Here is a 15,111-nt window from a genome sequence, read left to right on the forward strand (position 1 = left end):
TAACCACCACCTAAAGTAGTGCCTCATCGCATAAAAGAAATAAAAAGAATAAATACAATTGTAACAGTGTTTGAAGGGACCTCTGTTCAAAAAGCACATGATATAAATCCTGTCGTGTACAAAACAATATCAGAATTACAAGATGTGGATAAAACCATCGAGTCACAAGCAGAGCAGCAGCTGACTAATTTCTTGACGAATCACATGTTTCAGTTTAGTTGGAAGAAACCACCATGTCCAGTTCTTTGACTGCCTCTTGGCTGGAGGTGAGGCCGCAGCTGCCCGAGAGGGGGCTGTCGGAGTAGTGGCTGGCAGACCTGGGCACTGTGGCCGGAGAGGGAGGGGCCTGTGCCAGACCGGGCTTCTTCGGGGGGATGGGTGGAGGGTTGCCTCGGTCTGCCCTGGAGATGATGGGTGATCTGATCCCCTGTGGAAGCGCTCCGGCTGCCCGCCCGATCACCGGAGACAAGGGCGCTGCCAGGCTGCGGTAGTCTGTGCCAAAGGGTGAATTGTTTGGTGCCGCGAGCTTGGGCGCGGCGCTCTGCTGCGTGGTGGTGAAGCGGGACAGGATTTGAGTGACCGTGCTCCGGGCCATCTGCTTGACCGGGCTGGCTTCAGGGGAGGAGGAGCTGCTGGTCACGGGGGAGACGTCCTTTGGCGAGAGGGGGAGCGCAGGCTGTGGGGTCTGGGCCTGAGGCTCCGGGTCGACGGTACCCTGGAACTTGTGACGAGCAGCGTGGAAACGCTGGTTGATGCCGGCCTGGTAGGGAGACTGGTAGCCACCGGGGCTGGGGCTGCCTGGTGGCTGTTTGGCAGGGACGGGCGAGGAGCAGGGGGAGGAAGGCGGGAGGGTGGAGGGGGCGGCACTGCAGGAGGAGAACGATGCCTGGGTCTGATAAATTTGAGAATTTTCGTTCCTGTTCTGTCCACAGAAGTTATCTGACAGGGTGTGGTTTGGGCCGTGATGCCCGTCGGTCTCCATCAGCCGGTGGTGATCGTTGACTTGTGGCTGAACGGGTTGCTCGTTTCTGTCTTCCTCAATGTCCTCCACTGTCACAGCGTCTACCGCTGTCTTTCCTGGAGGAACTTTTGTGGCCCACTTGTGTCCCTCTGCCTCTACTGGAGCTGTAACTGCCTCCCTAACATCTCTCATCGTGTTAACCTCCTCCAGCGTCCTCTTCAGCTCTTCCACCTGATCACAAAACGGAGAAAGAGATTAATTTCAGACAGGCTTTTTTGGCTGCAAATGCACGCTCATTTTCTTCTCACACTAAGATTAGATGAAAGTAGTTATTTGAAAGACGTGCAATCTATTTGCCACCTGCATGATGAATGTGTTCACACCTGTTGTTGCAGCTGACAGCATTGAGCGTCCTCCTTCCTCAAACGTGAGCGGAGTTGCTCTCGCTCGGTGTCGAACTCAGCCAGCTGCTCCTCCACCCTCGCCTCCATTCTCAGGGCTCTCCTCCTTTCGTCCTCCAACTCGTCTCTCAGGGCCTGACAAGCCTCCTTCTCCTTGCGAGAGGAAAAAAAGTGTGTTCAACCGGAGTGCAAAATGTACCCAAGGCCAACATTTGTGATGAGGAAAGGAAATGAGTTGCCCAACTTGGATTCAGAATGCGAATACCTTGTCAAGTTTACGGCTCAGCTCTGCCAGCCGATTACCCTCCTCCAGAGCCCTGGCACTCGCCCACTTGCACTCTTTGGCCAAAGCGCAGGAGAGCTGTTTGTGCTGAGCCCGTTCTTCCTCTATCTGGTCAGTAATCCGCCGCTGTTCTTTTTCCAGCCGCCGGACTTGGCTGCGCTCAAACTCCAGCTACAAAGACAGACGCACAATAATCAAACTTAGTAGAGAAACGTTTTGCTTGAGACGGTGCGGATGGATGTGGTTTATTGCAAAGCTTTTGACACCAGTTATTTTCAAATTCCACCAATCACTATTAGACTTCTAGACCAATGTTTACAGTGTAGTCTACGTCACTATTAATTAGAGGGTACCTGTTGTTGTAAGCGCTCCCTCTCCTTCTCCAGGATGTAAGTGACATCATCTCCCTCTGCTGTGTCCTCAGCATGCCGCCTCTTTTCCTCCTCCAGATCTGCAATGACCTGAAGTAAACACAGCGGGGAGACAGAGAGTCGGGAGTGAAGTTATCGCAAATGACGTTTGTCTCCTTGATGTCAAGGCAAATAACAGTTATTTGGAAGCAAAATTATACTACATTGTAAGCAAAAAAAAAATGCCGATGGCAGTTCAGCTAAACGGCTTCATAATTCAGCTCCTCTAATTGGGTACCACGTTCAGCCTGCCTGCAGAGAAAAGTATAGTGCTCACTCTGTGAGCCTAAGCCTAAGTGTGTTTTGTTTGTGCAGTTCCAAAAGATGCAATGGGAATACATATTTGTAAGAGCGTATGTAATGTATACCAAAACAATAAAACGTCTAACTGACTTTTTTTTTTATATTGGACTTTTTCCTACATTTCAAAACTGCCTCATTATTCTTTGTTCTGTGTATTCAAATACTCAAGCACGGCAACGTTTTACATTTAAAGTGAACCTGAATAGGATAAGTGGTTATTGATAATGGATGGATGAATTTAACAAGCTGACCTGAAACAAAAGGAGGGAAAAAAAACATCAGAGTGCGTGTTTTAGTGCTGATTTTAGCTACCAGCAGCCTTTATGAAAAAAAATTGTAAAGAAAAAGAGGGATGATCCAATCACATTACTTTTGTGTACCAGGCTTTTGCTGCTAGCAGTTTTTGTGTACTTTTAGAAAATAAATCCTTTTTGTATTTTTTTTACAGTATTTTCCACCACTGAGGCCAGCTTTTCATTTATTTTTTAAACTACATAAGGAACCAGCTAATTTCTGCTTCCCCTATTTATGAACCACACATCCGCACCCACCATTCTGTGCCTGCTTTCCGCTGCAGCCAGCTGGGCCAACATCTTCTCCTGCATCCTCCTGCAGTGGCTCACCACCAGTTTGAGAACCACCAGCGGGTTGGAGGTTGAGGAGGAACAGTCCTGGTCCTTGTTCTGGTCCCCGACTGCCTCGCTGTCCCGCTGCAAGGCCTGGAAGGGGTCGCTGAGGTTGTACCTGCTATAGCGCTCCTGGATGAACAGCTCTTTACGCTGGGCCTGATGGAGAGAGGAGAGGAGTGAGCTGGAGCACTGAGAGCGGCAGTGAGCGACTAACTAGTTAGTAAAGCATGTTTGTGGTCTGAAGGTTATGTGGAAGGAAACATTCATGCTGGGCTTGTTTGTGCTTTTACATGAATGTTCTTGTTTATAATTTATTCGATCACTTCTCTGACTTGTCTGAGTCGCTGCTGTTACAAGACGCTGACCCTTGAATATACATCTACAAGAGACATGTTTAGCCATGTTAGCGGCGTGGTTTTAGGGATGAATGACATTGTCGGTCGTGCCCAACAACTATTGGAGGCAATGTCATGAATTTGGGATAGACATTTATATTTCTTTGATGATTAATCCTGACTTTTCCTATTGCGCCACCAAGAGGTCAAGGTTTTCACTCATCCAGTGACAAAAAGTATTTGATAGATTTCCATGAAATTTGGAATGCACATTCATGTACCCCTAAAACTAAAAGTTTCTATACAATGGAATGGTCATTTTAGCATTCAGTCACCCTGAACTAAGTTATTATGATACAAGTCGACAGTTAACACATGCTGCTCACATTTAAACAGGAAAACGAATGCTGCGTTCCACACACACACCATGATCAGCATCTCTAATACTAGAGTGGTGATTGATCTATAGATGAAGGAAGGGGACGAGAGGGAGAGGAAATGCAGAAACGTGCAAGATAAAGAGTGCCAGCAGGAGGAAGGATCAACAGATGGTGACTGTCTATCTTTAGCAGGACAGCTGCTCCGGACTGGGCCTGGGCCAAGGCAGACCTGTTCTCTGTTTAACTCGTGACAAAGGACAGATAATAGCAGCAAGATATTTCAGGTTCAGCAGATGTCTTTAGGCCTGCCGCGAAAAGGGGCTAAAGTAAGGGAGAAGGAGGAGGAGGCTATAGCCGAATGAGCAATGTGTCTTCGTCAGGTTTCAACAAAAGAGGATCAAAAGATTAGAGAGAACAGTATCCTCTTCGGCAGGATGAGGACAGAGCTCCTGACGGCTGATACCAAGATTAATTGAGAAGTGAAAAGTATAGTCAAGAGCGTGGTCTGCAGAACAACATTCAGCCGATTCAAAGTTCTTGCAGAGCATTTAACTGCTGACTGTGCATGGGAGTGTTACAGTTATGCACAGAGGTATAACATAATTTAACATAATCCCTTCCAAAACAGCACTTAATTGGCATAGAACTAAGAATATCTGCACTGATGCAACCTCAGTTTACAGGGGCAGCCAATAATATGGAGTACTATCCAATTACAGTACTTTCTTTTTACCAAATGTAAAATCTGTATAGCTTAGTGGACCTTTTTTTAAATGTAATTTAACATGAGGGATTGCCGTGGCATAAAGGTCTGCAACCCACTGTGCCTGAACGTCTGTAAGCGATACAGGAAATTAATTCTATAAAGACATCGACAAAGAAACTGGATGTAATGTGGATGAGTTTCATCCCGGCTGACATCTGATTTGCTTAATAAGGTGTTTATTAGATCGGCATCACTAATTTACGTATCATTTTGTCTGACTGCGCATAATTGATTCCAAAGTCAAACATTTGTTGCAATATATAAAAGACATTGTACGTACAAAGACCGATTAATGTTTAGCAACAGGAGTTAGTTAATCAGCATGAAAAATACACGGCGTGATGATTGATGGCTGCAGACGCAGAAGTTCAGGCAATATTCCACGACGGATCACGGGCTTTGTGATTGTCATCTTTAATGATATTAGCTCACATGGCTCAAAGAGAGGAGGGCAACTGCAAGGCTTTGCTGCTGTTATTTGATTCAGTCCGCTGAGGACCACGTGAAGGCGGATCAAACAACATGGAGAGTGAAACGGCAAAAACACAGGATGCCCGAGGGAATACAAAAATGCCTCTCAAACAATGACCACAAGCCAGATGACCACACAGCACCATGTAGAATATGTTGTGAGTGTGGCATATAGTCCTTTTCCTCACAGTCTGGACAACACAGGTTTCACATATCCAAAAAAAAAGAAGATATCTTAATAAACTGCAAAGATCTTCAAAGAGAAATCTGTTTCTGCAGACTTGAATGGCAGCCCATCCCTGTTCCCGTCAAAGACTGTCTGCTTTGATGTGTCATTTTACGGTCAAAGATGAATTATGCTTCGATCAGGTTTCCATTCCTGGCACCTACGTTGCTCAAGGGTACGTTCAGTCGGACTTTCCTTGCAGCAGACAAACCCTCTTCATTTGTAAGCCATTGTTCATACAAGAGGAAACATTTTGAAAGACGTAACTGTCGTTACTGTTTTTAGGATAGCCCATTGTTTTCCTTCATTCAGGCTGCACCTATTTGCATAACTGGATAATTGGCTTTTAAGTGCAATTTCTTTTTTTCCCCAATTCACAGGCCCCTCTATTACACAAAAGTTCACTCATAAACACAGACTCAGTGTCTCTCTCAGCTCTCTTCCCAGCCCTTCAATGCACAGAGAGACTTCCACAACACAAAGAGAGAGGTTGTTTTCCTCTGCATCAATCCTCAACTGCTTCAGAGAGGGCGGAGAAAGTGAATAAAGGATTACAGGAAACGCATTTCTCACATAACTTAATACTTAACACCCAAATCTACCAGCGCTTAGTCATTACATCACACTATACGAGAGCAATACCCATAAGTGTTCAGTGCTTGGCCTCTGTGCATCACAGTCCCACCTCCATTATTCATGCTTGTGTCTGTTGGCTACAGTTCTTGGCAACTTTAAGAGCTTTTGCTGGAGAAGTCTTTGTGCCACGGCCGCACTGTTCCACTCCAGCTTATCTTTTGCTGTTACATGCCTGGACTCTTTCAGTTGTGCAATGCCGGTGACAAGATCTGTATAATACTAAGGGAAGGTGATGTATGAACTTCTTACTCTGGAGTCCTATATATTTCAGAGCTGCTTGTGCAGCTTTGCTAAATCCCCTGAAATGCTCATGCATATAAATGGGAAGGAAATGGATGTCTGAAGAATGCTACCCATCATCGGCACATGATTGTGGACACTACAGTAACCGACACTGACTCACATCAGCTGATGCATCGCGAAGCTAACAAGGCTGTTTTCCCCCTTTTTCAGTGCTGCCCCATCACAGAAGAACACACACAGTAAACCTGTTTTAAGTATATCCATTTGGACGCTCTAATCAACCACACCATGTGAATTTGGCAGTTAATTAAAGGGCTCATTTCCATATTTGAGTCCCCTTTGAACTTAAAGTAAAGAATTGTATTCCTTTCCGAAAAAAATGACAACTGGATCAATGCAGAGTTTTGTGGGCCAAATACACGCTTTGCCAGAGACTAACTTCCTTTTGAAAGCCGCAGCGTGAGCAGCTGCTGAAGTGAGTCATAAAGGGAAAATGCAGCGGATAGTTAGAATGCCACTGATAGTTCTGCATAATTACATATAGAGGACCATAGAAAAACCGCATCATTAACCTCACATCCTGTACTTGCACTACATCCTGTAGAAATATCACGGATACAACTGTTGGATGTTGTTTAAAACACCAGAGAATGCAGAGTACACATGAACACTTGCCAGTTCCTGGAGCTTTTAAGCAGATGAGCAAAAGCCTGAAGAGTTATGACCATGGTGATTTGTGGTCATGCTCCACATTTCTCACATGACCCTCAGTGTAGTGGTGACACATCAGTGAAGACTGACATGACCAACATGACTGGACCTACTTCTCTTATTACTGTCGGTTCATCTTATTGTTGGAACAAAGTAAATCTGTATTTGGAGACAAACGTACTGAAATGCTGACATCAGTTTAGCCGGTTTAATACGCACCAGTTTGGTGTCAATGCCCTTCGTTTTGCAGGTATTTTAGTCATAAAACATTGGACATTTAAATATAAAGACTTGATGATGGCGCTAGATAAAAAGTGAAGTGATCACCAAGGATTACTGCAATTCTTTCCGAGGGAAATCCATCCATTCACTCAAAACCACAACTGTCAACCTCATAGGGGCGCTAGAGATATCGTTAGGGGATCACCAAAGTCACTGGAATATATCCTCCGGGGGACCATGACTAACTGTACGAAATGTTGTGCCAATCTATCGAGGCACAGCTGAAATATGTGACCTGCTGATGGCGCTAGATGAAAAGCCATGGAAATCACCATTTCATCCTCTGGGCACCATGAATGTCTGTGCAAAAGTTCTTGGCAATCCATCCAATAACTGTGGAGATGTTTCAATCCGTGCCACAGGGATGGCGCGACAGACAAACACTGCCATCCACTGAGCCATGCTGCTAAAAAAAAAAACACAAGAATTATGGGCTGATGTTCTCCAGATAACAATCTGCTGTCTGGTGAGGGCGAGACCCAAGATTCCACGTCGCCAATTCCTCAACAGTAGAACAGCAGAGAGGTATGAAGCTGTGATTCACTTTTGCAGAAATAAAATGTATGCTGCAGAGAAGAGATCAGTTTCCACTTACTCCCTGCAATTAATTTCCTTCAGGTCAGTGATTATACCCTCTTTTTTTTGTTTTCATTAAAGCTCCATAACAGTTAACAGTGTTGCATTGATCCAATCCCAGACCTGAATGAGTTAACAGTTAGTGCCAGTTGGAGCCATGAAAGAAGCACAGCCATATTCCCCTCAAGCTCCAGTTAAGGCCAATGTTTATTTGTTCACTCCTACTCTCACTCGCATTGAGTCATCAGGCACCCAGTGCGCTGTAAGTCCTCTTGCCTTAGATGGCCAGATCCCAGGAGAGATGTAGGAATGTGGTCTAGACACAACACACGAACATTCAGCGGTAGGCCTTCTTAGAATTGCTGCTCTCTAGTTCACTGGCTGTCTCTACAGTTTGTTCCTGCAATGGTGCATTTTACACCGGGAGATTGAATAGCATTCCAAGAATACCGGCTTGTAAAGCTCAAATATTAATAGTGAGAATAAAGTCTGCGGAAAATCCGACTCAGAAAGGCAGGGGGCATTTTTTGCACGAATTAAGTTGTTTATTCACTGTTTATCTTATTTTTGTGTTTGTTTTTTTTAAGTAGTGTGCTTTGAGCAAATTATGTAGATCAAGAGGAATATCAGTTTCCATACAGATAAAACATTTTCACAGGAAATTAATGCCATCAAGAGGGTCACTTGGATTAAATGTTAATTGCTTTGGCACCCCCTCTTTATTTTGTTGCCAGATCATCATCATCATCATCCAATAACAGTAAAACCAAATGCATGACACGTTACAGCCATCCATAAATCTACATATCCACTACAGACATATCTTCACAGGCATCCACGACCACTAGGTTTCTGTAGGCCAACCTCCTGCAGCCTTGTTTCTCTGCTGTGATCATTTTTGTGAATCACATACAGCATGACAACCTTTTTTAAGTTATGTTGCCCAACATGTGACCAACGTAAGAAGTTTACCAGGCAAACAAAAAGAGAGCAATGTTGTAGCATAATGCTACTAGCAGAGGTTTGAGAAGTTTCTCGTGAGTATTTGATGTGAAAGAAAAGCAGCAGTTTTGCAGAGAGTAACTTGGATGGTATGCTGATGTTACCAGCTCCATTGACAGGTACCTTGAGGGCATCAATGACCAGGTCCCGGGCCTCCAGCTCTCCTTCCAGAATGCTGAAAAGCATCAGCAACTCCGGCTTGGTCAAACTATCCATGTTCAGCTTGGACTGTGAGGACACAAGATCAAAAAGGAGAACTTGGTTGACTGCCTGAATTTAGATTGTATTTTTTTTTATCAGTTGGATCCAGGAAAATAACCTGTACTTCATTTATTCTATTAGATTCTTATTCAACTCCAATAATTGAGGGAACACTGGGAAACTATACACAAAACTGGGAAAGCAAACTGTTTTCCAATTCCCTTAAACAGACATCCAGACAGACATCAGATATATCTGATCCAGCCCACTGATTTATGAGCTTCATGTGGATATGTGGTTATTATCTTGGGAGGGGGTAATTTTGCAGCACAGAACCAGGGGATTCTGTGCTGATACATTTTTCCCCTGTGTGAGAAGAAGCCAGACAGCTTATTGTGGGTGCAGTTCAGAGGTGGACTACATAGCAGACCTATTTAAGTATAGGCCGTATAGCTCAACCTAAAGGTGAGGATGTTAAACATAAAAAATACAACTACTGAAAGATGAATAAATGAGTTACGAGGCATTTTAAACAACAGGAGTGAAATATTTCTTTACAGTCGATCATTTTATTGTCCTTGTAAGTTGTTGGATATTTCGGCACAATGCGGGGACACAAACATGGCAACGTTGCAAGATGACGTGTTCTTCTGGCAGATGGATCACATATCAAACAAGAGACAGTCGGTCAGCTTTAAGCATCCAAGCTGTTCCGTCATCTGTTTTCAGCACTTAAAGCTGACTAATATGCATCGAACTTTAAGTTCAGTGTTGAAAATAATATCACTTTGTTTTTCTTTTTTTTCCCCCACTGCACGTCCATTCATAATGGCTCCCGTGACAGTCGGTTGTTTTGTATTGGAAACGTGATGTGGTCTCTTTGTAGTGTCTCTGCACTCTAATCTCACAGCTGTGTTGGTTCTGCTGACAAGCCCTGCGGTGTCCACACCTCAAACATCCAACCGCACTCTGGCCAAGAGAGACCGTATGCGGGGGCCCCTCTTTGAAATAAGATCAAAGCTGTTGATGTTTTTACACTAGGCATCCTTTCAGATCATCATGTGAGATGTGAAGCAGGGCTCAACACTGACTTTAAAAAGTGGCTGCCGGGCTGCAATCAGCTTTGATTGCCGGAACTGAAAACACAGTTGCCATATTCAGTCACCTTGTGTTTGATTAGGATGTCACTAACTCAGATTAAGAATGATGTCATGCGTATGTTGTACATGCTTTGCTGTATAGTTTCCCATCCAGAGCTCAGAGACGCTGTTCGGATTCCTCTTGTCCTTTTGTCAGTTAAATCAATTTGCACATTCACTTGTGATTTCCACGGGTTACTGGAGCTTTTCATCCCACAGTCAAACTGTATTTGCTTCGCCGCCATTATCTCTAAAACAGATGCCTGTGCACACTTGAGTTAACGCACCAACGCGCATGCAGCGTCATATGCAGCATCGTCTGGTTCCGGTTCTGACTGGATAACAACCCTGCAACAAATATGTTTAAATTACATTTATTTTGGGGTTGCATGTTTTGCTGTCTGATGTCCTTATTCGTTGCACTGCACTGCTATTTATAAAACTACTTAATACAATAAGTAGCCTATAGTCTTGCTTGAATCACTAAAATATTCCTTCTGAAATGTGGCTGAAGCGTCTGAAAAATCTCCCTCTGTGCCGTTTCTTGCAGTGATCCACACCTGAGCTAGTATTCATCCAAGAGGCCCATGCTCTGCTCTGAGCACTCTGTGGTCTCCACAACTTTCCACAGCATGAAATCACCCAGAGGGGGTGGGCTGGTCTCTGGTTGCATAATGACAGAGAGGAGCCACCAGCCTTTCATATCTGAGCTGGTATAGCGACAATACTATATCTTCAATAGCGATACAGAGAAATGAATAGCAACAAGTATATTTCAAGCACCTTAACCATACTGCGACCTTTACGTAGACCAGTATGCAGAACTGAAAAGAGGAAGGAGCCACAATCCTAATGAACTGCACCTATGTGTGGCCTAATCCCTGCAGCAGCAGCAGCGTCCCCTCACAAAGAAGGCACACAGTGTTTTTAGTTCTGCCTTCACCAGCACTCATGGTCTGTGGCTTAACCGCAGGGGTAAAATGCTAATTAAACTACAGCATACACACCTCCCTTGGTTTTGCTTTTACAGGCTTGCTCGCTAATTTCACAGGGCGTTGTAATCACTGTGCGACGAGGGTGCACTGTGGCATGAGAAATGCTTGGTTCAGAGGGAGCCAACATGTGTTGTCACACTTGTTTAGATCCTCATTATTTTAATATTATTTTGCCTAATTCCTCCCCAAGTTAGTTGATAATCATGAGGGTACACAAACACTGAGTGATAGCATGGGAAATATAAATATTCCCACACGGTAGCTCCACTTCCGATGACGAAAGGCCTGTGTCCATAATCCCTTTTTATCCGTGTTTGTTTTAAGCTCGGCCAGCCATGTGCCTCGTCTGCAACACTGTAAACTCATTAAAAGCACATCGCAGCTTCTACTGCAAAAGCATATGCTCTGCTCCAATACAAAGAGGCTCCTCGGTTTGTGAGCAGCTGCTTGAGACTACACAGGAGTGGGGAATGAACCCTCTTCACTCAAAGCACATCAAAGTCCATTAAAATCCACGTCTTAGCCTGGGGACAGTTTCTAAATCAACTGCCCAAATTGAATACAAAGTTATTCTAACAATGTGTACAATCATGAGGAACACAATCAGAGTAATTTTAAAGTCCACAAGTAACAATGGAACTCCTCTCTGAACCTTTCAGTCACATCTTTCAGCTGGCTGTACTGGTTAGGGAGGAGGAGGGGGAAGTGCAATGTGTATATATATATATATATATATATATACATAATATATATATAATATATGTATATATATATATATATATATATATATATATATATATATATATATATATATATATATATATATATATATATGCACATATTCATATTCATGTCACAGATAGTGAAACCTCTTTTGGTCCCCAAAATGAGGGTCACCTCCTGAGGGGAGGTATACAGCCTGAGGTCTGCTCCGTTCCTTAGTTCAGAGGCAGTATGGCTGGGTACTAAATTGGATTTGGTAGCAACCTAATTTTTGAGTAGGCCACTTGCTGCATACTGGCCTTTGATGCAGCCTGGTTTAAAAAATAAGAAATTACTTAAAAACGAATAAATTGAACTAGAGTGTTGACACTGCTGAGTCAATATGCGTTATTTAACAACTGGAGCCACTGTGACGTTAAATGAATTCAATCAGCGCTCTCGTGGAGATCAAACAGAATATCACCAGCAGTCTGGGTGGTGGAGAGGACATGTCACTGTCGGCCGTATTGATGTTTTTTGTTTGTTTCTTAAAGCTACGTCTTTAGTGTTATTTTACACGAACAAAGGACATCTTTCAGTCTTGAGGAGATGCAGTCCGAACGGTTCGGCGTTGCGCCTTGAGCACCTTTGTCAACAGTTGGCGTTAACTTGCATATTTTTTCCCTTTTGGAAACAAAAGTGGCGAAACAAGGTGAAACGCGGCAGTTTATCGTCTCCACCGTCGATACAAAAACGTTTGTTGCGGGTCTTCTTACCTTCATAAGGCCTTCTGAGGTCTTTAGAAACTCCAGCATGAACTTTTCTCCTGTCAGGAGATTTGTTTCACTTGATTTGCGTCCTCTGATCCCCAAGCAGCGGAACAGTTAGTGGCCAAGCGCTGTTCTCGACTGACAGCGCAGCGAGCCAATGGACGAGGCGGAACGCCGAGCGTTGACCAATGAAAGAAGAGCTTTGGGGGAAAAGGGGCAGGACCACCGGCGTCCAACCTCTTGGATTTTGGTTGGATTTCTTTGTTTAGCATTTCTTGAGTGCCTGCCTCTTTTTTAACGGAATTTCTTCTGTGCAGTTTGAGTTTCGCCTTGCTATTTTATTGACTTTAAAAGTATTTTGCTGAGCGAAATGTTAAAACGTGACATTTGGTTTGTTTGTGGTCCTAAATAGTTACTTCATAGTGATTTTATATCACGTGTATTCAGTATTTAACTGGTTCACCAGTCACTTTTAACTACCTTATGTGCGTTTGGGTAGTTGAGTCTACAACCACATTTTAGGATCTAATCAAAGTAACTTGTAACAATGGCTTTAAATAAATAAATATATGTATCAGTAGCACTTGAGTAAAGGTATTTTGTTTCTTTCCGCCACAGATAGGATGAACATTTGTTTTGATTCTGTTCTTATGCACACAACACTGTTCAAACATAAAAAAAAAAACTCAAACAGATCTGGTGCAACGGTTCTGCACAGGCAAAGAATATAAAGGAAATGTTGTCTGTTATGCAGACATAGTGAGGCAGCATAAAAACAAATTCCCATAGGTAATTGTATCTCACAGAGACAATGCCATTATGCATTTATTGTTATAAAAATACAAACCATCTGTTGATCACATATGAATTATTTTAACATGATTAATTATTCCAGCAAAAGCATCCATAGCATTGATTCCTAGATTTGTGGGATTACAGTATTATTGACTGCCATCTGGTGGCACAGTCACTGTAAGTGCCAGAGTAGCCTAGTGTGCAGAGCTGCGAGAAGGCTGTGTCTGTGCCGTTGGAGGAATGTCTGAGTTCACCAGGGAAATCAAAAGGTTTACAGACTGTCGGTGGAGCTAATATAACAGCCAGCTTCAAGCTAAAAGCACTGATAACTTTCCGAACTTGAACAGTTGGAGGTATTACTGTTTCATACCCTGTGTTTCTGACATCACAGGAACAGTCTTCCCACAACCTCTGTCTCTTATTAGCAGCACTCAGGATGGAACAACACAAAGTTGACTGTGGAGATCTAACTCTACAGCTGGGGATGCCGTTGTGGTGTTGTTTTTGTGAGGCACAGAGCTCCAGATGCCATGTGACAATAATCCAATGAGGTCATCACGGTGTTGTGGACCTGACAATGCAAGGCAGTCAAGGCCTGTAATACATAAGAGCTGCCAGTAGAGTGCAATGCTCACACTACTCCAGTCAAAGTTACAGTAACCTCACTCTTCACCCTGGCTGAGCATAATGGACAGAACAGCACTTTTACTTTTACCGGTTGCATGTAATGTTAGCAATAAAGCTTATTCTAATGACGCATTCGTAAGTCCCATCAGCCAAATACACTCAAACATTGATTTTTAAAATGTAAAACTGCAAATTTGCTGTTGGAAGAGAGCAAAAATAAACGAGTGCACTTTGATGTGTTGGATAGCAATTTAGCTTGCAGTTACAGCACACACCGCCTTGTGTCAGCGCTAAATTGGCATCGTTTGCACAACAGAGCGCCTTCTATATATGGCTATGCAGCATATTTGTGTTATTTGATAACCGTGTCACTTTTTTAATGCCATCTTGAGGGTATAGAGCGAGGAAAGTCACATAATTGTGGCTCCTGATAGACTGATGGTACAGGAAGAATCTTCAGCCCTAATAAAGAGTCTCTATTTCAGGCTCTTCAATTAAGCTGCTCTGTTCAGCCTGCTGACTGGCTTCTGTGGAGATCTGTCCTCAGAGTCTCTGTCGTGTGTCCTCGTCTCCTTTCGCCACACGATTTAGAGTGTTATGTTTTACATTTACTTTGGTTTAGTCTGGAAAAAAGGTGGGTACAGAGTCCAATGCTTTAAGATTGTTCAAGTTAGAACGTTTTTTTTTTTGCAGTTTTGCATGTTAAATGGCACTATTTACTTACTACAAATTTGAGGTACTTGTCCTGTATTTAGTATTTCAATTTGATCTTACTTTATTCTTATCATTATTATAAATAAAGGTGTGTCCTCGTAGGAGTATCTGATAGTGTTAAATCTAGAACCATCTGCAAAAGGTTTGGGGCTGAAGGGCTCGTCTAAGGGCCGGGTGTGTGGTCCAGTGCAACACTCATGGTTCCCAATTATGGCTTTTGGGCTGGAGATTTTTCATGAAACTAGTTCTACAACAGGTTTTACTTTTACAGTGGTGCAATGGAATTCAATTCTGCCTGGCAGTTCAGTTTTTTTCCATTGGAAAAAAAATACAATTATATATTACTCCACTATTTATTTGATTTAAGATGTTGCATACAAACTGTTTATCAGTTTGTCTAATATGATGTACTTCAAATGAAACTACCCCAACAGAATATATAAAACACTTAAAATGGTCTCCACCGTGACCAAATACAACAGGAAATTACTATGGCTTGAATACATCAGTAATAATAATAATCAATTATTAATTTCTGCATTATGAGTTCTTA

General features: G+C 43.1%; 1 protein-coding gene across 1 annotated transcript; it reads right to left on the minus strand.

Moving 5' to 3' along the window:
* Nucleotides 1–214: 214 nt before the first annotated feature.
* LOC306736823 (CTTNBP2 N-terminal-like protein) lies at nucleotides 215–12,467 on the minus strand (the record flags this gene model as incomplete). Its single annotated transcript, XM_079218501.1, has 7 exons — nucleotides 215–1,192; nucleotides 1,345–1,515; nucleotides 1,628–1,816; nucleotides 1,999–2,106; nucleotides 2,910–3,143; nucleotides 8,739–8,843; nucleotides 12,429–12,467. The coding sequence occupies 7 exons, from the start codon at nucleotides 12,465–12,467 to the stop codon at nucleotides 215–217; spliced, it is 1,824 nt and encodes a 607-aa protein (XP_079074627.1).
* Nucleotides 12,468–15,111: the final 2,644 nt, after the last annotated feature.

Source organism: Taurulus bubalis (assembly GCF_910589615.1).
Source record: "Taurulus bubalis genome assembly, chromosome: 5".
Classification (NCBI taxonomy): Eukaryota; Metazoa; Chordata; class Actinopteri; order Perciformes; family Cottidae; genus Taurulus; species Taurulus bubalis.